The 24,565-nt window shown below is 34.0% G+C and overlaps 2 protein-coding genes across 5 annotated transcripts in view; one reads left to right on the plus strand and one right to left on the minus strand.

The window, feature by feature from the left end:
• LOC148940771 (uncharacterized) overlaps positions 1 to 14,073 on the plus strand; it is a 220,014-nt gene extending 205,941 nt beyond the window's left edge. Inside the window, exon 9 of one of the 2 annotated variants that reach the window (XM_089105283.1) lies at positions 12,564 to 14,073. In XM_089105283.1, the coding sequence (XP_088961409.1) occupies positions 12,564 to 12,673 (110 nt within the window). In that variant the 3' untranslated portion in view covers positions 12,674 to 14,073. Of the gene's footprint in view, positions 91 to 12,563 lie in introns of those variants that run through there. The other variant, XM_089105284.1, reaches the window with a different exon arrangement.
• Positions 14,074 to 16,830: 2,757 nt separating this feature from the next.
• LOC148940773 (trehalose transporter 1-like protein) overlaps positions 16,831 to 24,565 on the minus strand; it is a 136,732-nt gene continuing 128,997 nt past the window's right edge. For all 3 annotated transcript variants that reach the window (XM_089105658.1, XM_089105660.1, XM_089105659.1), the window contains 2 exons: positions 21,878 to 22,072; positions 16,831 to 17,999 (listed from right to left, as the gene is read on the minus strand). In XM_089105658.1, the coding sequence (XP_088961784.1) occupies positions 17,571 to 17,999; positions 21,878 to 22,072 (624 nt within the window). In that variant the 3' untranslated portion in view covers positions 16,831 to 17,570. The remainder of the gene's footprint in view (positions 18,000 to 21,877; positions 22,073 to 24,565) is intronic.

Here is a 24,565-nt window from a genome sequence, read left to right on the forward strand (position 1 = left end):
GTTCATAGCAACCAGAACTAATATAAGGAAAGATTTTCAACATAGTTCGTATTATCAAGAGAATAGAATTCAGAGAGAACAGTTTGATTGTACTCGTTTATTTGACAAGATATATATATATATATATATATATATATATATATATATATATATATATATATATATATATATATATATATATATATATATATATATATATATATATATATATATATATATATATATATATATATATATATATATATATATATATATATATATATATATATATATATATATATATATATTGAGGAGAAGAAGTTGTATCAGTAATTGTTTGTGTAATATATATATTATTGTTATTGTAATTATACACATAATAAAAATGTTTCGAAATCGAAAATGTTCTCTAGATAGATTTTTAAGTAGGTTAGTGAATATTCTTGAATTAGAAAAAATCCTGGTTATTCTGAAGTCAGTGGTGAGAGTGATAGGATTTAAAAATAAATGAATTTGAGAAAGAGAGAATTCTGTTGAATCTTTTGATTATGGAAAAATGTTTGATTCTAGATGATGATTTTCTAGAGTTATCTCTTCAAAGGAAAATATTTTCTCAAAGGATTTTTGACGATATAATGAGCAATGATTCTCCATCATTGGACTATTCTGTGCAACTTTTACGATGTGACTCAAATGCATTTACTCAATTATTGACATATTAATGGAAACAAAGCAAAATGATATTTTGGATTTACTTTTGAATACACTGCCTTAGAAATTTCAGATTCTATCGAGATGAGGCCAATAAATCGAGAAGATCCTGTTCAAGCAGGTTTTATGACGTCACACAATTACTCCTCTCTCTCTCAATTTATCGATTTTAGATCAGTTTCATTTCAGCTGTGAGAGAGTTAACACTGGAAAAATGTTCTATACATGTTCTATACATATATACACTTAGCAGCTGGCCATCACGTGAGAATTGTACAATTATTGACGAGTATGATGACAAGTGTAGATTATGCAATCCATGTAAATTACATAGAAGATATGCAGTACAAATTAAAGACTGTAATTTTTGTCTTGAAGAGACTTGAGACTCTCGCCCTAGAGGACATCTATGCTCCAATTGTCACTATGATAAATGTGATCAGTGGGAGAAACCCTCCCCCCGTTTCTTACCCTCACATAAAACCGTACTAATGTCTATAATTGGATTAAGATGTCTAATTGAATCAGGCTCTGTAGGTGGCGTGTAAAAAAGCTATACCCAATTCTTCACTAATTCAGTCCACGGAGCCTTCACTGGAAATATTACCCCTTTTTTATTACTGCGCTCTCCCTCTTCGAATTCTGTTTCATATTGTAGCACCGTAGCACAATCTTTAAATGTTCGTTAGCCCGTTCAAAAATATGTATTCCCTTGAGTGTTACAGGATATTTACATTTTAAACAAGTGAAATATACTGTAGGGAAATCTGCTCTCTCCCCACATCCATTAGCTGCTCATTTTTCCAACTTTGTCTTGGAAGTAATAACGTGCATGGGTCGGAAGGCCGCAATAAGAAATGCGTACATGAAACACTGTTGCCCTTTTTTGAAACAGATTCTTTGTACACCCCGACATCCTTCTAAATCTGCATTATATTTTAAAACTATAGACTCCGGCCCACCGCCTCTTAATATAAAATCTTTTTAAATTACCAGATATTTACATTTAAATTTTCAATAAATAAAACTACTGACCCACTACCCTTCTCATTATAATTATCCAGTTTTGGGACAATACTATTTATCCATTTCATAAATACATCCTCATAATTTTCCAAATGCGGATGAAGGGCTAACATTTCAGTGTACAGAAAATGTAAATAAACTTCACTGACATTTTCATTTTAATAAAATCGTTTGAGGGCTATTGAGGCTTTTATACTGTCCCAACCTCCCCAAACCCGAATTTATAGTTTAATAAGGGCTCCAATCTTACTCCCATACGTAAGGATTATACTTATTGGGTCCGTTATAATATCCCCTGCTATTAGTGAATTAAACGGGTCCCTAAATATCGCCGTATAAACATCTATTGTGTGCAAGACAGAATTTGTTAAATAAAATTCTGGCAATGTTGGAGAGATTTGCATATCCCCACCACCCTCACCACTCTGTTCAACCTCAGCATGAGGGCTGGTGTGTGGAATAAAATCCCTTAGTTTGCTCAACATAGCCTCGAGGGTATCCGGGCTTTGAGAATCTGCCCAAGCAAATTTATTTTGTTCTTCAATTATACTCGGCTGAACTTGAGTGATGTCCATTAAAACAGTGGGAAGAGCGTTCTCATTTAACTCTGGTAAAATTATCTAAAATTCTAGAACCGTTAAGACTTATCTGATCTACCCAACCAAAGTCATCCTCTGACACACCTTGATCTTCAATTGTATCTAGTTGGGCAAAACTAACCTACAAGCCCTGTTCAAATGCACTAGGAGGGATATTAAATGAAGTAGTAACATTACTATCACTAACACATTCTTTTAAAAAGTTATCCGTCCACTCAGGGTCATTATCACTGTTACTGTTTGAAGGCAAATCATCAAAATTTTCACTACCTCCAAAACATTCCTTTAAAAAATTACTGTACCACTCGAGATCATTGTCGACAGATGGCGGGCCAATGAGCTGACTATCGCTAAAATCTGTCGGTGGCGGCGCGATCAAAGATGTATCCTCAACGAGGTTGCACACTCCTTGAGTTGGTAGTGGAGGCGGTAAGTCATCCATGTTAATCTACACTAATGACAGAATTCATTTTCATTGTGTGATTGATCCTGTTTTATAATCTCGAAAAATGGATTATTAGCGAGCTATATTTTCATACTATTTAAAAACATTTGCATACTAAAAAATATATACTAATAGTTCACTGTCAACCCCACCATCCCCCTCCCCAACCACTCTATATATTCCTGAAAGTTTCAATTTAATATACCACTATGTAATGGCTCTTACACGTAATTGTTTTTTTTACTTACCCCATACATTGGAGATTCGTAATATTGATGATCATGCTGGATATCATTGCCGTTTGCAGTGATGACAGAAGTCCTTTTAACTTCATGTCTGCTAGGGCCAGCATATACTATCACAGATGGTCTTTTTGATGCTGCTGCTGGTGATGTTTCTATTTCAGCGGAAGTTGTTAATTTTGGTCTCTGCTATAGGTTCTTCTTCAGAAATTTCCTAAAATAAAAATTATATTTAGTTTTATTGATACTTTTATTCCTAATAAGCTGAATGTCCCCCACCTCTCTCCCCCCAGTTTTTCAAAGATATGTAAAGAACTTCATTAAACCAAAAATGAGCAATAAAATCAAATAATTTATAGATCGTAAAACTTCCACAAATCAGCATCGATAAATAAAATGAACCCGAAACGAACAGAAATTTTCCCAAGGCCAGAGCATAAATTTGAAGTTTACTGAATAATAAAACAATATGAAAATATAGTCAAACTCTAACACTCTAAAAGTTTCGTGTCCTAAAACAAAATCCCAGTTGTTACAAGAAACGTAGAGAGCTTCATTAACCCAAAAATGAGCAATAACATAAAATCGAATAATCTATATATCGTAAAAGAAAAAACATTGTATTTTAGTTTTACTGATAATTTATTAGTTAATAAGCTGGATGTCCTCCACCTCCCTGTCTCCCCCAATCTTATATATTTACGTTTATGTAAAGCATTTTAATTAGCCCTGATATCTGCTAATAGTTCATGTTACGGAAACAGTTCTCCTCTTTTCACAGTCTAATAAAAAGTCATTCTCTTTCACAGTCACGGTCTAACGAGGTTAGCAGTTCTATTCTAGGGACTAGAATAGAACTGCTAGGGACTAGGGGGAAAACGTTTAGCTGGTTTTACATTTTAAGATTATATGAAATACACTTTTGAATAATAACGGTCTATTGCGCTCAGTTTTTATAAAGTTAGTATGCCATTAAGACGCTCTCGGACATCAGTCTATAAAAAAAGACGGTGTTTGGCATTTGGATGTTTTTTTTTTATTTTAATTCTAAGATTATGCGAAATATAGTTTTTTGATAATAACGATCTGTTTTCAAAGTTGAAAGAAGTCATTATGCCATTAAGATACTATCCGATATTAGCCTAAAAGGAAGTAGTTTGAAATATAATTAATTTTCATTGTTTTTTTTTCCCGTTAAATTATCGTGTTTCTATGTCCTTTTTATTTCTTTATAGATTTTCATGTACAAATATAGCTCTTAGACTATTGAAATACAAGATCTATCGAAACTACTTGAACGGAGGAATATCTTAATTAATTACATAGAAACTTTTTAATTACATAAAAGAAGCTTACATCTAAGAATTGGTTAGCACAATTTTGATTGTCTATAATATGTGAGTCGCTCATTCAAGAATAGAACTTAAAGTGATAGCATACTAGCGGTTGTATCACATATTTATACTCTCGAAATCAAAGGAAAATATATTAAAAATAGAATTTCTGTCATACTGCATATAACACTTCGGAATAGATTATTCTTAGTGAGTCCTTATTTGGAGCCCCGTTAGTAACATTGAGTAGTTTTATCGTCATAGGCTATTTTTAGTCCCCCATATTTGAAGTCCCGTTCATCTGTAAATGTATATTTATGGTCGGAATATAGGGTGATGCTCTGTCTAGATTCTAATTTTCTCGCGAATATGGAATTCCATTGAAATTACTAGGTCGCTTACTACTGATACCTAGATCTCAGCTGCCATTCTTGGGAGACATCTGACAGTTTATAAGCGGCTACGTAATTCCTGTTTTGCTTCAAAATCACTTTTCTGTGAATAGGTAGCGCAGCAGCAAAGTGCAACTGACACTTTGACGATAAATCATATCAGTCAAGTTTTTGTTCAGATAAAACGCTTAGTGTTTTTTTCTTGCGCCCCTCAGCATTTTGCGCCCCTAGGCCCTTATGGGCTTTTGCGTTATTTATGGCCCAATGAATCAGCTTTTCGTAGAAAAAATCGTTCGTGCGATGCATAATCTAAAAATTTTTGAGGGGTTTACGGCTCCAGTGTCACGGTACTCATTATAAAAAAATCTGGTTTAAGTTTTATGTCAAGCCAGGGACTTGCAAATAACAATTGACAGTTATGCCTTGGCCATCTTTGCGACGAAGGGTTTGCGTCTTTTGCTAGTTGGTGCACCTACTATATGCTTTCGATCTATTTGAGGATACAAAAAATTTGGTTTCATGTCCGCTACGAAGAGGAATTTGCAAGTAAAAATAGGTTGATAGAGCACTGCCATCTTTTTGATTAAGGGCCGCTAGATATTTTTGCTAACTAGTTTACCTTATATTTGATCAAAAGAATAAGTAAAACATAATAAAGAGACATGAGAGAGTTTCAATTAAGAACTGGTTTTTAGACGACAGTGATCTTCAGGGAAAAAGGGTTATGTACTTCTATTGACTGATGTCACGCTTCAAAATCACTTTTCTGTGAATAGGTAGCGCAGCAGCAAAGAGCAACTGACACTTTGACGATAAATCATATCAGTCAAGTTTTTGTTCAGAAAAAAACGCTTAGTGTTTTTTTCTTGCGCCCCTCAGCATTTTGCGCCCCTAGGCCCTTATGGGCTTTTGCGTAAATAATGGCCCAATGAATCAGCTTTTCGTAGAAAAAATCGTTCGTGCGATGCATAATCTAAAAATTTTTGAGGGGTTTACGGCTCCAGTGTCACGGTACTCATTACAAAAAAATCTGGTTTAAGTTTTATGTCAAGCCAGGGACTTGCAAATAACAATTGACAGTTATGCCTTGGCCATCTTTGCGACGAAGGGTTTGCGTCTTTTGCTAGTTGGTGCACCTACTATATGCTTTCGATCTATTTGAGGATACAAAAAATTTGGTTTCATGTCCGCTACGAAGAGGAATTTGCAAGCAAAAATAGGTTGATAGAGCACTGCCATCTTTTTTATTAAGGGCCGCTAGATATTTTTGCTAACTAGTTTACCTTATATTTGATCAAAAGAATAAGTAAAACATAATAAAGAGACATGAGAGAGTTTCAATTAAGAACTGGTTGTTAGACGACAGTGATCTTCAGGGAAAAAGGGTTATGTACTTCTATTGACTGATGCTCCTTTTTTGTTTTTAGCAATGTTTTCCTTTAGTAGTGTGATTATGAAAAGCTACGGATAGCGTATAGTGCCAACTAGGCTTGATAACATTTTAGTGGAAGTTTAAAGCTCTTTCATGATACATACCATTTCAATAGTTTTGAGGGGTTAACAACTTCAGTTTCAGTGTACACATTGACCGAAATAATTTCGATTTAAAGCCTGAGACAATTGAGAGAACCAAAAATTTGGTTCCATGTCCGCTACAGAAAACGACGTACAGGAAAGAATAGGCTGTTAAACAACGATCTTCTTCAAGTAGGAGTCGTTAGAAACCTCTGTAAACTAGTTTATTTATCCTTTTTTGGTGTTCTGGCTGGATTTGTTCGTAGTGGGGAAAGAGTAAGGGGATATACCCTCTCACTTGTGGATAAACCTAGGCACGGTGCCTATTGATTTTTGCGTAGAAAGAAATTTATTTTGCCAACATCTGATTACACAAGTGACTAGTATGTGATTACGGCTTAAGGATTATTTATGGATTGTGGCTTTGAATTAGTATTCAGCACTAATATCATCCGAATCGTGCATGGAAATACTTGACTACTAGCAACTGCTTGAAATTATTTGCAAATTACTGGATTACTTGGCCCACTCAAAGATAAGTAATTATTTATTTTCATTGCTACGCTCATGTCAAAATTCAAGCCTTTTGATATTGTTCTCGCTAGTTTCAAAAGTTACCTCCCTTGACCGGCTATTGTTTTGCAGTCAAAACCTGGTGCTAAAGGATTATCGAGATATACAGTTTATTGCTAAGGCGATCATTCTGAGCACCAAGTGGTAGAGTCTAATTTGAAATTGCTTTCGGATATCCTTAGTGCTCGCAAAAGAACGGAAAGAGATGTTGGTAAAGCATTTACCGAATTAGATTCGTTTCCAGACATTTATAAATCGTCATCACCTACTTATCTAGAATTAAACCCAGCGAGTGTTATTGCAGAAGACTCACTGGCACCTAGCCTAATCTTGCAAAAAATAGCTTTTACCCAGGATGAATTAAATCTGACACAAGTGAATCTTACAGCTAAGATTTCCCGTCAAGTTATGGCTATACTATCAGACCTGATACAGCAAATCAAGCAATTGATATTATAGTAAAAAAAATTCATGATGCTATTTCCATTGATTACAACCCAAAGTTCCAAGAAATAGAAGAATCACTCAAAGGACTATTTGCAATGGTTAAAAGCTTGGAAAGTAGGATTTTGTCATTGGAATCGAAAGTGGATAATTTTGAACAAGAAAAGATGTTGGATTGCTTTGTGATGAATGGAGTAAGGTAGAGGCCTGGAAATGATCTAAAGAAATAAGTATCGGTTATCATTAAAGACAAGATGCTGGTCCCTGGTTTTGAAGTCAATAATATTGTAAATGTTTATTGATTTAGTTTGAATGGCTCTAAAACGATCAATCTAAAGTGTCTCAGTGCTAATACGCTTCAAAAATGTGAAATTAGCTCAAGTTGTTTTCAAAGCAAAGACTAAACTAGCAAAGAGTGGAATATTTTTGTCAGAATCGCTATAAAAAAAAGCGTCGTGAAATTTTAAATGTGGCAAGAGATTGCTGCGGTAAATTTAGTGTATGGACTGACCGCGGGCAAATTTTGGCCAAACCACCTGGTCAATCAATGATACGAAAGATTCGATCATTCGCGGATTGTGCTTAGATATGGTGTTTTTTGTTGTTGTTCTTTGTTTTTTTTTCTTTTTTTTTTGCGTGTATATTTTACGATTTTATGCCGAATCTAAAATTTGTTGTCTTTTTTTACTGGCAAATTAGAAACGCCCCCAGTTGCAGGACGACTTTTCTAGCTTGAAAATAGCCTGTTGGATGTTGTAAGTATTATTAATAATTCTATCGGACATGTCAATAATGATTCGACCAATATGAACCACGCTGTAATGAGTAAATATATTTCTAGTCTAAGTGGGGCTTTCAAGTGGGATGGATATTTTTCAGCGCTCCAGTTGAACATTCAGGGTCTTTGTTCTTCAATTGACCATCTAAAACAGATTGTTTTTGATGGGCTACCTGACGTTGTTGGTTTATGCGAGACTTTTTTAGATTTTAAAAATGATATGCTTTTGGATTTGCAAGGTTATAAAATGTAACGACTGAATCGACAAAAGATAGCCAAGGGTGGTCTTGCTTTGTATATTTCTAATAATCTCTCATATTCTCTTAGAACGGATCTATCGAAAAATATCGAAGGTGTCTTTGAGTCACTTTTCGTAGATATTAAATGTGTAGGTAAGGACTTAATTGTTGGTATTATTTATCGATCTCCTAGTGGCTCTATTCCACTGTTTCTACACACTCTTAATGACCTACTGGATACCATCCTAAAACAGTCGACTGAATTAATTATTATGGGAGATTTTAATATAAATTTGATGGATACAAGGTCTTCTTTATCTTTGGATTTTCTGTCGTCCATGCTTGCCGCAGGTACTTTACCTTCTGTATGTATCCCTTCTCACATAACTGAGAGTACATCATATCTTATTGTCAATATTTCTGTACGGCTACCTTGATCCAAAATTATGTTTTAGTGAGTGACATTTCTGATCATTTCCCTGTTTACTCTAGATACTGTTTTGATAAACTGACTATTGAGAGGACTGGTGAGTCTGGTAAGAAGTCTTTTAGGTTTGGTGAAGTGGAATTGATGCTTCTTAGGTCAAGACTGGCAGAAATTTCTTAAAGTGGTTTTGAGAGTGATTCTGATTTTGATAATTTATTTGATACTTTTTATGAGTCTGTTAAACATGCTGTTCTTGATATTTGTTTTTTTTTTCACCTTCTAATCGTAAGTCTAAGAATGCTTTTCCTCTAAATCCTTGGATGACCCCTGGTCTCCTTAGGAGTTGTAGGAGAAAAATAATATCTGGAATCCTTTAAGTCTGCTAGCCATTCAATGAAAGCTATTTGCTTTCAGCGATTTAAAATTTATAGGAATATTTAAAGTTCTGTGCGTCGAAAGGCCAAGTCCCAGTACTATTTTAGTTGTTTTTCAGATTGTGGTAAAGATATACGGAAAACTTAGCAGGTTATAATTTCTGTGCCTAGGCCCTCTTTTCAGTCTCCATCAGCCCCTTCTTTTTTGGATTTCGATAGTAAAATCATCGAAGGTGAACTGAATGTTCCAGATGCATTTACTTCATATTTTGCGAATATTGGTAAAAGGACCGCTTAAGTTGTTAGTTCTTCTCCTTCAGGATACAATTTCAGGTCTTATCTTGGGCCACCTTTTATGAAGTCAATGTTTTTGGAACCAGCGACGGAGAAAGAAATTGCTAAAATTGTTATGGCATTGAAAAATTCTTCGTCGTCTGGCCCTGATAATATTCCAACTAAAGTAATTACGTTCATACTTCCTTCCATTATTTCTCCCTTAACAAAACTTATTAACCTCTCCTTTCAGCATGGTATTTTCCCAAGTAGTCTCAAGCGTGCTCGAGTCATTATATTATATAAGGGGGGGGGGGAAACAAAATGATCCAGCCAACTATCGGCCAATTTCTTTGTTGTCTGTGTTTAGCAAAATATTTGAGAAGGCGATGCTTTCTCGTCTTAATAATTTACTTATTTCTAAAGATTTTTTCACGATTTTCAGTTTGGTTTTCGAGCTAATCATTCGACTGAGCAAGCTTGTGCAGTTTTACTGAATTATCTTCACTCTGCCCTAGACTCTCTTTTGATTCCTGCTGCTTTGTTTTTGGATGTTCGTAAAGCCTTTGATTCTTTGACCCACAGTGTTCTTCTATTTAAGCTTTCTCATTGTGGCGTAAGAGGTAGTGCGTTTTATTGGTTCAAGTCTTTCTTGTTTGGTAAAATAATTTCTGTTGATCCACTTTTTCGCTCACCATCAAGTGTTGACCAGGTGGTCCCTCAAGGGTCAGTTTTAGGGCCAGTACTGTTTTAATTTATATAAATGACCTAATTTTTGCAAATAGAAATAAACATCCTCTTTATTGCTGTCGTCTATGCCATCCAACAGTCTCCCGTACCCATAACTATAGTCTGCATACCTCAGATTCTCTTGTTACTTTTGCCGATGATACCACCCCTATTACTTCTGGGAGAACAGAGGATGAAGTTCTTACAAAGTTAGTGGACCTCTTCGAGAGAGTTTCAATTTGGTTTGATGCTAACTCTCTTGCCTTAAATGTTTCTAAAAACTAGTTTTTTAGTTTTTCTCGTATATCCCAGGCTTGTCCTCAATTATCTGAAATTCATATATCCAGAGGCTTTATTAGTAGACCAAAGGATGGCCATGTCCGTTTCCTAGGCATCCTCCTAGATGAAAATTTATCTTCTAAACATCATATTAATTTGATTAAAATGAAGGTATGCAGAAACCTCGGTATTCTAAGAAAACTCAAGCATATTTTTCCAGGACCAATTCTAAGAATCCTATTTCATAGCTTAATTCATTCTTATGTTTCCTATTGTCCAGTCATATGGATGTCTACTTTTCCTTCTTTTCTCAAACCGCTTTCGAATACTTACGATAAAGCTATAAATCTTATCCAGGATATAAATCGTTCGGCAACTAAACCGTTACTTGATATTAAAAAACTTTATATTCTTTCCTATGCGTCTTTCGCTTTTCTTCAGCTCCATGGCGATATTCCTAGGTCCCTTAGGTTTACGTCTTCTTTTGTATCTGATCGGTCAAATTATCAACTCCGTAGTTCTCTAAATATCCAAATTCCCCATACACCAACAATAAGATCCGATTTTAATCCTCTTGTTGCATGTCATTTGACATGGAACACCCTTCCCGATTCGGCTCGAGAATGCCACTCGTTTGGCACCTTCAAAAGACTAGTAAAAAAATATTTGTTTTCATTTGATTAATTTTCTTTACTTTTGCCTGCTGTCAATAGTTTTTTCGTTTAATTTTTTTTTAATTTTTTTTTATATATAGATGTTGTGATTCATTGTAGTTTGATAAAGCTTATGTAATGAACTCTCCTTGTTTTTGTTGTTGTTTTTTTTTTTCGTTGTAAGAAGCAAATGCTTTACCCGTTAATAGTTCAAATGCTTATTTTTATATGTTTAAATGTTAATGTTATGTTTATATTGTTTAAATGTTAAGCGTTTAAATGTGTAATGTTTATTTCATCTTTTCATAATCCCCCTCCTACAGACCATGGAGCCTTTGTGGGGGTTTGTAGATTGTTATGTATTTATTTCACTGATATATGGAAAATAAATCTATCTATCTATCTATCTATCTAGAGAAAACTAATAATTTATGCTAGCTGATGCCCTAGATATCTTATTTATTGGTGATCGATAGCGAAAAAAACAAAATAAAGTGTTTTATCAATCGTTTATTAGCTTCATGGTCATCTTCATGGGAGAGAGGTTATAAACTTATGCAAACTAATATACCTTTTGTTGGTATTTGGTACAGTTGAAGGTAGGAAAAAACATTTGGCATAGAATTCCTTGCCTGCACAAAGATTTGAATAATAATACAATCATTGTTGTACTTCTGTAATTATTATAGTGAAGAGTAACTGCAGCATTATGATTCTAAAAAGTTAGGTATAGCTTCATAGTACAAATTAAAATCTGTAATATATTATTGTAAGTATTTATTTGGCATGATACTAGTGATACAAAACGATAAATTTAACTGGCTGCAGAGTCAATGTAATATTTTCAAATCCTTTCTTCAAATTTCTTTGCGATTTTACGGAAATTAATCAATAGCGAAGAAGTAAAACTAAAAAAGTGGTAAGATGCTTGTGCCTCTTTGTCCGCTTTTAGTTGTTTCCCAGGAATTTGGGGTACGCCACATATATACACTTATGGCTCAATTAGCTGCAAAGCCAATGTAATATTTTTAAATCCCTTCCTCGGATCCCTTACCAAAATGTTGTTCCTGCTATAAGTATGTTGCTGAAGCCAACAAACTCATTTTCACAAGTCAGTGGTGGATTCAGGGGGCTGGACCAATGTTTTCTGGCACCCTCATTACTTTTTTCCTGTTTTCACTCTTTTTTTCAAATAAATTTGTCAATTTGGTCAATTATTGGCAACCTTGTCACATTGCCCCCCTCAAGATTTTGCTTATTGGTGCCCTTGTCACATTGTCCCCCTCCAAGATTTTGCTCTAGATCCACCCCTGTCACAAGCCTTTTCCTTATTTGCCAAAGAGCTTCCATTGAATCGACATGGAACAGCCTTTTCCTTATTTGCCAAAGAGCTTCCATTGAATCGACATTCGTCAGAGGGATTTGTCATGAAAAAAAAGTTTTCGATTTTGTTGAAAAGTGTGACTTATCCTTAGCAGAAGGACTTTGTTATATTATGTCGTGTACTGTAGTAAAGGTTTCTGGTTTTCAACATGGATTTTTCTTTTTCAGATAATCTCATCGATTTTTATTCGAAGAACAATCTCACCTCTTGTGAATTGCTAAGAAGCCCCTGCCCAAGGGATATAGTCCCAGTGAATCCTTGGCAGCACTTTTTCTGATCTCTAATCTGCTGGTTATCTGAAATTCTAATTGAGATTTACTATGACCATTGCGCCGGCAGAAGACGAGTCTTGGCGTCCTATTATCCGATACTTTTATTTTCAAATGTGAAATGTTTTGCAAAGTTGGAAAAGCTTTTAATTGTGATTATACAAAAATGTATAAGGAATAGTGGATTTCGTAGTTGCTGTTATAAACAGAAATCCAGAAAAGAAATTTCTCTAGGTGTAATTAATTCAAAAAAGCTTTATGCCTTTTTGATAATATTGGCAATGCCATTTAATACACAATATTGGTCATTGCGAATTAAATATGATGGGATCTGAGCTCCTTGAAATCTTGTAAAAGTAAAATAAAGACCAAACAAAAAAAAAAAAACAACAAAACAAACAAACAAAAGAATTAAATATAAAATCTTAGTTTTTGCTGAACTCATGAACTAATGAAATTTAAATCAAATGTTCCGTTTAGTCCCATAACCATTTCAATGTGGCCAATCAAGAAAACTTTCTTACTTAATGCTCAATATTAAATCAACGCATTAAATAAAATAGATATTATTATTTAAATATCTAGTCTCTCAACCCTAGATAAAGCTAATCCTGATGAATGAGGTTAAGTCTTAGATTTGACCCCCTGCCTCCCCAAAATATGAATAAGTTCACAATTTTAGACAGTTTTTCAGCTAAAAATACAGGACAGGTCTTATCAAAGTTGGAACTCGCACGAAAAAATGGATTAACCTCTTCCGCCGCCGTCCCAAGATTTAAATCCTCGGTGATATTTTGTTCCCATTAGGTGGCTTTTAAATCTAAGGGACTTGTATGTTCATAGCTCTGATTGTTAGTCCACAGCATTTGAACAAAGTATCCTCCCCTCTCTTCCCCTGCAGTTTTTATCCCTCAATTAAAGACTAGCGAAAAGAAGGGCTCTCTGTTGGCTCTCTGACCTAAGTTGCAAACTGATTATAAAATTTCAAATGCTGGAATAAAACTTAAAATTAAATAAAACTAAAATATTTGATGCCAAAAATACAGCTGGCTGTCAATCTAATATTAAATTTTTTTGGTAATATGTCCTAAACTTAGGTTTTCTTTTAAAATACTTCTTCGTTTTTTTTATATATCCTGGCTCTTTACTGGACAAGTGGAAATTTGCCTCGATTCATTTTAAGAAGTAATCGATTTATTCTTGTCTAATAATTAATACACATTAGCCAGGTCCTGCTTACTTAATAATTATAAAAGGCCAAGGTCACTAATATGAAGAAAAACCTGCTGGCATTTGTATGTAACATTTTGCTTATTTTATATACTAGGCACAGCCTCAAGTGTACTTTTTCACACTGGTTTCACTGATGTTATTGTTAACTGTCTCTCAATAAACCACTCATCTAACACCTAAGAAGTTTAAGGTTTAAAATGCTCTCTTAAACTATGAGCTAAGTAGAATGTACACTTGTTATCACATTCAGAAAAGTTTTGAGATAAAATTGGTGATCATCGTATGGGACGTAATCGTCTCTTACTAGGCAGCTAACTACCGCTGAAACCCTGATTCAGAGTTCGTCCTTTACTATATTTTAGAGTTCGTTCCTTACTATAATTATATTAAACATTTCAGTTAGTATAGGCTAGAATTCGTTCTTTACTATAAATCCTGACTACAAACAGGAAAAAACATACGGTTGTTTCTTCTTTGGAATTGTAAGAGACGAACCTCAAAGAATCAATCAGCTAACTAAGTCCAATATATGCAATGGCTTGTTCTTCTATTGATCGTCTTTTAATATAACCACCTACAATTATGATATCATTCATCTATCTTGTACATGAAAATGCAGTTTCTCATAAATAATACGTTTATTTAATTTTTTTAATTATAAAAGGCACTAGATGTGGCAATTTCCTTTAAAATGAGCCATTAAACGGGTATCTACGATGTTCCAGCGCCCCGCTATCTGAGTGGATGAGACGGAAAAAATATGCCGTTTATGCAGATATCGTAGTTCAAGTGACTTATCTTGTATTTCAAGGCAATAGATTTTCCTCGTTATTCAAGCCAAGGGACGGTAAGTTTCCAAAATAGGGGCTCCAAACAAGGCGGTTCTAATATTGCAGTTCTTGTTCTGATCTGACACTATTTTCAGGAGCTATGGGCCATTGTATTTCTTAGCATTGGACGTGGTCGTCTCTTACTAGGTTGCTAGCTACCGCTGCAATCCGGATTTTAAAAATCTAATTTGCTCATGCTATAAATATGATACTTGTAATCATTTTTGGCACTATATGTAATATTAGCTTAGAAATGCGTGGTAGCATGGCCGTGCGGTCTAAGGCGCTGGCATTAGTCATCAGTCTTTTCGGAGGCGTTGGTCTGAATCCCACCGTTTTCCAGTTTTTATTTTAAAGCAAACAAATTACTTGTTCGAAACTTAAATTCAGTTACTATGGGTTCAAGTTGGCTCTTTAATGTAAAGATTGTTTAAATAGCAAAAAACTGATAATTGCAAAAATGTTTGCATATATTTTGACAATAGATTACTACAATTCCAAAACCTTAAAAAAGAAAACCAAAAGTTTGATGCTTAGTAGAAATCGTTGTTAGAAATTGGACTTGCTGTAATCATAAATATCTTTAAATAGACTGTATATGAAAAGATATTAAACTGTGTAAAGAGCAAAAATCTGGTGGTTACAAAAATATTTGCATATATTTTAACAAGGGATTACATCAATTCAAAAACCTTAATAAAGAAAACCAAAAGTTCGAAGCTTAACAGAAATTAGGTTGCTAACTGCCGCTGCAGTCGGCAGCTATTTTGACTATAATAATACTAGTAGGCTAGTGTACATTTTGTTTTCATCTGACGCCATTTTTTAAGAGATCACAGAATATTTTTTGAAATTCGTATGAATTAGTTTTCAAAATAACATTTTACTATTAAGAATAATTCAGATTATAGCTACTATTCCAGTATCATTTTCTTGAATTGTGTTTTTTTTACTTTGTGGTTACTATGGGTAGTGACGTATGGGTAGGTTACTACGGGTTCGTCCTTTACCCACAAGGGCTACAAATGCAAAAAATTCATTATCCTTGTTGTTCGAGCCAGGGGACTGCAAGTTTCCTGCATAAAGTTTTTGGCTATAAAAATACTAGTAGTGTACATTTTTTCGATCTGACGCCATTTTTTAGAGGGTGCAGAATATTTTTTGAAATTCATATGAATTAGTTTCTGAAATAACATTTTATTATTAAAAATAATCCAGATTATAGCTACTCTTCCAGGATCAGAAAAAATGGCACTTTTTTTCTCACTGACTGGTTTTTTTTTTAAGTATTTAGCTTCCGAGGGAGAAAATCTGCCAAAAATTGTTAGTAATGTTAAATATTGGCTAATCTCTAGAAACAGAAATCTTAATTCTAGTATGCTGACTTTTTTACGTATTACCTGTTCAAATTGACCTATTGGTGGGTGGAACCATATCCAGGGATAAATTAGGCATTGGAAAATCGACTGACGATTTAAGGGAAAAACCGATGCGTAGGCAATGTACCCAGTAAGGTGATAAGTCCTTCATGCATAGAGAAACGTGGTCTCGACTGGACTCAGGCTTACCTGTGCTCTAAACTTATCTTTTCTGAACATTTCATTTGTCTACCATTGCATTTCCGTAATATTGAGGTTGATTTCCGTAATGTTAAGGTCCAAGATATACAAAGGATAAGGGACAACAAGGTAAAAAGAATATTTCTGGGCTAGACAAACTGACTTGGGAATGACCTTACTCACAAACTAACCTTAACACTAGTATAGGCTACAATACCATGGTACATGTTAGTGAGATTCTAAAGAGTCCATTGTTAACGACCGTTGAGGTTGAAGGACAGAAATCAATGGGTATAATAGCCCTGCTATCTTACTGCTATGCAATATTTCAGGATGCAAATACAAAACTGCTCACAAGGCAAGGCAATTAGTTGCTTTGCATGGTGAGAAATGGTGCGAAATATCATAAATTAATTGTACATATGTACGTCAATAAAAAAAAAAAAAGAAATCAAAATTATGCCAACTTTCCTAAAAATGGCTGTTTTGGACTTGGAAATGCATGAATTTCAAGATGCAGAGAAATGGATTAGAAACAAATTTATTTAAAAAAAAAGATCAGTGAACCAAAGCTACCAAGAAGTAAAAGAACAAACAAAACAGATTCAGATCAGCCTGAAAGAGCAATGGCAAGCTCAATGAGCAAAAACTACCAAAAAGTAAAAAAAAAAAAAAAAAAACACAGTCAGATGAGCCTGAAAGGTCCAAAATAAATTATTACTTAAATTATAAAAAGAGAAGGAAGAAAGGTTTTTTACTTTTTTATCACAGCAACAAGGAAGAGGCAAAAAGGAACTGGTGGTTAGACGAGGAAGCCGAGTTCTAAACCTGAATGGTTGTTTATGAATCCATGTTTTGTATTGTGGGTTTTCTATGTGGTGGTCTTGGAGGAATTGTTAGGCACTGGAGGAAAATACGAGCAGTAACTGCTGACAGCTTAATTTATTAAGTAGTCAATAATGCAGAGGCAGAGTCCCATTTATTTTCTAGTCTGGATCCAACCACCAAAAAGCTGCGTTTATCGCCAATACATGCGAAAGAATAAGTCTTTCACTTTAAAGAAGTGGGTCTAAGACTACACCGATTGTACCGGTGTTTAACCGGGGGAGTTAGTGATATGGCAAAATGGGGAAAAATACTTCTACGGTACAAGATTGCTATACAAATACCTGTTCCATAAATAGAAACTCTTTTCGTAAAATTACCCGAAATGAAGTTCTAGCTATGCCACTGCCTGTAATCAGGGATCAATAGCTTGTTAAAATATACAGCTCAACAAATAATCACAATTTAGAATCTAGATCTGCACTGTCTCTAAAAGCTTTGTTCTGGATTCCATTAATCCATTCACTTGTAAATGATGTGTCAAATAAAGTTTCTATCTCTTCCAAGGATTTTCCTTTTGTCTCTGGCACTAAGTAAAAAACACTAACTGTACTAAGACAACAACATGCACTATAAAACCAATAACAACCATATTTTCCAAAAGTATCTTGCATGAGGGGAAAGGTCATTACGACAATAACTGCAAACAGTCGGTTGACTGCACCACTGAGGGAGCTGCATGTTCCTCTATATCGAAGGGGAAGTAGTTCCCCTAGCATCATGAAAGGAATGCCGTTATATCCAAGGGCGTAAAAAATAAAAAATGTGATCAAAGAGACAAGGGGCAGCCAGCTTAAGCTATTCGTCACCTCCTGTGGATAATTTGCCTAAAAGAGAATAATAAAAAAAAAATGAAAAATGACAACTCTAAATAATTAGTGAAGTTAATTTTGGACGCAAAGGTTTCATTTCTCAATGAGCCACCTCCCGATTCTTTGTACGTGATTTTGTGGTAAAGCCAGTAAAGGAGCTATTTCATTATTTTGATGCCTAGAAAAAAGAGGACAAGAATAATCAATGAAAACATTGACACATGAATATAAATGGTGAAAAGGTCAAACAAATAGAGACCTGAAAAGACATGCAACCGAAAGGACTGAGGACTCAACTGAAACAGTAAAGTTACCCATAGGATAAAGAGCTAGGGTATTTTTTGCTCGTCTTGTCAAGTTCTATTCTTTCTATGGAGGTCTTCTGTTATTTAGCACTACAAGTTATCTGTCCATGTCCTTTTTTTTATCCTATTTTCTAAATGATTGAGCCATAGGGAAAATGATGAACATTACTAACAAGATGAAATTCTATTGATTCATATGCAAGGGAGAAAGAGTGAGTCGTAAAAAGCCTAAAGGCTAAGTATAAATCAGTTTCAACCAGCAGCCGCTTTTAACTTTATTTCTCAACGGCTTAAAACTCTTCATTTTCATTTTGGTTCATAAGAAAAGTAATCGGTCACGACATCTCTTCTGTGCTCATCTTTAAGGTTCCTAGGGTTCTGAACCAAACATAAGAAAATAAACGTGCAGGAAAAACTGACCAACGTTAAAAGAAGCTAAAATACAAAACACTTGTATGTGTGGCTGTTGTTTTTAGGCGGGGGGGGGGTGGTCTCTTTGCCTCCCGCAAAGTATAATACCATTTATTTCAAACTTACTTTAAAATTGTTTCTGATATGTGTCTTCCGTACTATTGCCAGTATTCTTTTGTGGTATTCAGTATTCAGTAGTGGGCTAAAGGTTTCAGTATAATGCATCTTTTTCTTTTTATTATGAAAAGAGTTCAAGAGAGGATAGGGAATAGTATGCAAAATCAGCATAGCCTCTACAGAAAGACACATAAAGTAAACACTAAACCCAAAATCATTTTAAGTTTACTGGGAAACCAGTTGAATAATTAATTAAATTATATTCTTTATTAAAATACTTGACAAAAACCTCGAATTGATTGGAGGAACTCTCAACAAAAGTAATTTTTTAAGCGGTAATTCACTGCTGATTTTGTGATTCTGTAGATACACTGTTTTGAAAATAATGTCTTTTGATTCAGTTCAACATTATAGATACGCAGTTTTCACAGTCTGACCCTACTCCTCATGACTTGAAAGCTTCAATTAAATACCCTTAACCATTCCAGAGATACTATTTATAGTGTAATACAGGTAATTACGCGGTAAAAAAAAAAAATCAAAAAAACTGTCTTCCTCATTTAGTAGCGGTGATAAATAAGCACTTAGACAAAGTCCAGACCTTACTAGTCCATCCAATCACCTAGGACAAAACAGTACATCCAACCTAACAGTCCGAAAATCGAGTCCAAAATAGAGCACAATCAGCATTAATAAGTGTAAATCATTATCCTAAAACCAAGCCATAGCACCTTAAGTCTCCAAAATTTAATATTCCCCAAGTAATCACCACATATCAGGGCTCCTCCGAGGAAAACTCACTTGCCTATACAGGTTTCGGCGCTTAAATTTCCTTACCCAGGGAAATGAGCGCTTCTGCCATAGAACGATATGGCATACCCCCATGTAGTGTCACTTGTGGAATATCTGCGAACAATACAATACCCATAAATATAAGAATACACCCAAAAAATTTTTCAAAGCTTCCTTCACAATCGCTCACCTAGAACTGATTCAAAGTAAAAACTACCCAACTCCGAAAGAATAGCACTGCAGCCAATTTACCTCCCAAAATTGCATAGCCACTACTGTCAACAAAAACCCTTTCCCTTTCAAGCCCAATTTCTAAGACCTAATTTCAGTTTATCCTCTGTACCTAGGTAACCTGCTTGTGTCGAAAGCAACTCTAAAATCAAAAATATATAAAGAGAAGAGAAAAAATACATCCTACAAGCTACCTCAAAATATCCTTCAAAATATCTTGATAATTTTTATTACACTTATTTAAAAGTTGATTATATTGAAAACTCAGTTTTTTTAAATTGTCAAGCAAGTTTATTGGTGGAAAAACCTCTTACAATTAATTTATGGCTAAGTATTTGACTTTTAAAATCAATGTATTTAGTACATATTATCGAATATCTAAATAGTTGGGAAAAATACGATTGATATGTTATATTTGAATGTATATTACTTTTATGAAATGGGAAATTAACTATTCCAAAATTAAAATCATCTGTTTTATTATATATTTTAAAAACTAATGTATTATTAGGTGTAACATTAATATCTAAATCTAGAAAATGGACATTATTGCTTTTCTGTCTTTTGGTTAGCTCACCATCTTTCCAACATGCCCAGAAAGTTTCAACTTGATACTCGGAGCTGTTCCTGAGATATACTGAATGGTATGAAGTGTCTTTGATTTAGCAGTCTAGGTAACGAGTGTGTTTTCGTTTTTAAGAGCTGTTTTTAGAGACGGACAATTTTTATGACGGTAGGTATTTTTCTCATTGATGACCAACCTAATCAGTGCTAATCACTATTTTAAATTGAAGCTAACAAAACTGTTCATAGTTTTGGACCTTCAAACTTTTCAAAAATAAATGTGACTAAATAAATCAAAGTTGACCAGCGTCTTAATTTGGATAGTAAAACTGCCAATTTAAAAAAATTCATGTTATTTAAAAGTTGAACAAAGAAAATTTCGTAGTTCAAAAATAAAGTGTTCTGTCTTAACTTTCGAATTAATTTCACTGTCTTATTTTCATTATTATTGTTTTTTAATAGCATCATTATCTGTGTGTGTTTATTATAGTCACTGAAGGGTATCAAACTGAAGGGTATGAAGTGTCTTTGATTTAGCAGTCTAGGTAACGAGTGTGTTTTCGTTTTTAAGAGCTGTTTTTAGAGACGGACAATTTTTATGACGGTAGGTATTTTTCTCATTGATGACCAACCTAATCAGTGCTAATCACTATTTTAAATTGAAGCTAACAAAACTGTTCATAGTTTTGGACCTTCAAACTTTTCAAAAATAAATGTGACTAAATAAATCAAAGTTGACCAGCGTCTTAATTTGGATAGTAAAACTGCCAATTTAAAAAAATTCATGTTATTTAAAAGTTGAACAAAGAAAATTTCGTAGTTCAAAAATAAAGTGTTCTGTCTTAACTTTCGAATTAATTTCACTGTCTTATTTTCATTATTATTGTTTTTTAATAGCATCATTATCTGTGTGTGTTTATTATAGTCACTGAAGGGTATCAAACTGAAGGGTATGAAGTGTCTTTGATTTAGCAGTCTAGGTAACGAGTGTGTTTTCGTTTTCAAGAGCCGTTTTTAGAGACGGACAATTTTTAAGACGGTAGGTATTTTTCTCATTGATGCCCAACCTAATCAGAGTGCTAATCACCATTTTAAACTAAAGCTATCAAAACTGTTTATAGTTTTGGACGTTTAAATTTTTCAAAAATAAATGTGACTAAATAAATCAAAGTTGACCAGCGTCTTAATTTGGATAGTAAAACTGTCAATTTAAAAAAAAATCATGTTATTTAAAAGTTGAACAAAGAAAATTGCGTAGTTCAAAAATAAAGTGTTCTTGCTTAACTTTTGAATTAACTTCACTGTCTTATTTTCATTATTTTTTTTTTTAAATAACATCACTATCTGTGTGTGTTTATTATAGTCACCCCTTCTCATGAATTCTTTCCAGTGTTGGGATAGCTACATATTCCATTGATTTTAGATCACCATAAAAGAATCCTATTTTCCATATGCTAGAGGTTACTCTTTTACCTGAATATAAAAATAGCTGCCTAACAATGAATGTGACAATCCCATCCCTGCTGAAGAAATTAAAAGGAGAGCCTTCCTTCCAGCTTTATCAATCAGGAACGTCATGCCAATAGCAAAGATCACCATGATGCTACCAGTTATAACAGATGATGCGGATGGACTCAGGGTACTGCCTGTCGACTCAAATATTGAGACCTAAGATAAATTGAAAGTAAAGAGTAACATCAAAGCTAAAATTGAACAGGGTTTATCCTTTATGAGCGCAACAAATATAAATGATGGGTAAATACAAATACTGATTCACTTTAAAAACCTTTGAAATGAAAATTTTATTTGTTTGAAGCAAAAAAAAAAACGTAAATAAGCTCTACCATTCTTGAGGTATTGTAAAAAGTATTTTCATTATTTAAAAGTATATTATTCGTAACTTAGTAAAGGCACTAGAACTTTCTGTTTTCATTCAACTAATCCCTTGCTTACGCCATCTCATTTAGTAAGATCACTTTTAGGAAAAAAAAAAGAAAAAAGATGACATAATGGTTAAACTACCCACATTGAATTGTCCTTCCTTTATATAATTTAAGATATTTAAATTTTATTGATATAAACCTTATTTTTTCCAACTTGTACTTCTAACCGTGGATTTTTCAGATTTTCTGGAATTTACATACACCTCTATTCCTTTATCTATTCCCCACAATATTTAAAAGGCTTACTGTTTATTGATTTCAAGATTATCTTTCCAAATTTCGCTACTAACATTGATTTTTTCCGGATGTCCTGAAATTCACGTGCACTCCTATAACTTTCTCTTTCTCCCATTATATTTAAAAGGCTTCTTTTTTATTGATTTCAGGCCTATTTTTTACAAATTGTGCTCCAAATCTTGGCATTTTCCAGATTTTCTGAAATTTGTGTACACCCCTATACGCTCCTACATACCCCATAATACTTAAAAAGCCCTCCTTTTTATTGATTCCAAGTCAATGTATTCCAAATTCGGCTCCTAACGTTGCATTTTTTCCAGTTTTTCTAAACCTCTATATTTGCCAACGCCCCTCTACATTCTACCTATTTAAAACACGTCATTTTTATTGAATACAAGCCAACTTTTTCCAAATTGCGCTCCTAACCTTGTATGTTTCCAGATTTTCAGAAATTTGTGTACACCCCTATACGTTCCTACATGCCCCATAATACTTAAAAAGCCCTCCTTTTTATTGATTCCAAGTCAATGTTTTCCAAATTCGGCTCCTAACGTTGCATTTTTTCCAGATTTTCAAAACCTCTATATTTGCCAACGCCCCTCTACATTCTGACCTATTTAAAACACGTCATTTTTATTGAATACAAGCCAACTTTTTCCAAATTGCGCTCCTAACCTTGTATGTTTCCAGATTTTCAGAAATTTACGTACACTCCTATACTTTTCTCCTTCCCCCACGACATTTAAAATGTTTGCTTTTTACTGATTTCTAGTCAATTTTTTTTACCGAATTGTGCTTCTAACCTTGAGTTTCTCCAGAATTTCTGAAATATGCGTACATATACCTCTCCTCTTCCGTCATAATATTTAAAAGGCTTTCTTGTTATTGATTTCAAGCAATTTTTTTTTTACTTGCGCTCCTAACCGTGGATTTCTATTAAATTTGCCTACACCCTATACCTTCCTTCTTCCCCCAATGATATTTGAAACTCTTCCTTTTTATTGATTTCAAGGCATTTTTTTTTTTACTTGCGCTCCTAACCGTGGATTTTCCAGATTTTTTATTTGATTTGCCTACACCCTATACCTTCCTTCTTCCCTCAATGATATTTAAAACTCTTCCTTTTTATTGATTTCAATGCATTTTTTTTTTTACTTGCGCTCCTAACCGTGGATTTCCCAGATTCTTATTTAATTTACCTATACCCTATACCTTCCTTCTTCCCTCAGTGATATTTAAAACTCTGCCTTTTTATTGATTTCAAGCCATTTCTTTTTTTACTTGCGCTCCTAACCGTGGATTTCCCAGATTTATATTTAATTTGCGTACACCCTATACCTTCCTTCTTCCCTCAATGATATTTAAAACTCTGCCTTTTTGTTTATTTCAAGGCATTTTTTTTTACTTGCACTCCTAATCGTGGATTTCCCAGATTTTTATTTAATTTGCCTACGCCCTATACCTTCCTCTTCCCTCAATAATTTTTAAAACTCTTCTTTTTTATTGATTTCAAGGCATTTTTTTTACTTGCGCTGCTAACCGTGGATTCCCCAGATTTTTATTTAATTTTCGTACACCCTATACCTTCCTTCTTCCCTCAGTGATATTTAAAACGTGTTCCTTTTTATTGATTTCAAGGCATTTTTTTTTTTTACTTGCGCTCCTAACCGTGGATTTCCCAGATTTTTATTTAATTTGCCTATAGCCTATACCTTCCTTCTTCCCTCAATGATATTTAAAACTCTTCTTTTTTATTCATTTCAAGGCATTTTTTTTTACTTGCACTCCTAGCCGTGGATTTCCCAGATTTTAATTTAATTTTCCTACACCCTATACCTTCCTCCTTCCCTCAATGATATTTAAAACTCTTCCTTTTTATTTATTTCAAGCCATTTCTTTTTTTACTTGCGCTCCTAACCGTGGATTTCCCAGATTTTTATTTCATTTGCGTGCACCCTATACCTTCCTTCTTCCCTCAATG

The sequence above is a fragment of the Artemia sp. Qi Xiang Cuo genome, chromosome 19 (assembly GCF_049724085.1).
Source record: "Artemia sp. Qi Xiang Cuo chromosome 19, ASM4972408v1, whole genome shotgun sequence".
Lineage (NCBI taxonomy): Eukaryota > Metazoa > Arthropoda > Branchiopoda > Anostraca > Artemiidae > Artemia > Artemia sp. Qi Xiang Cuo.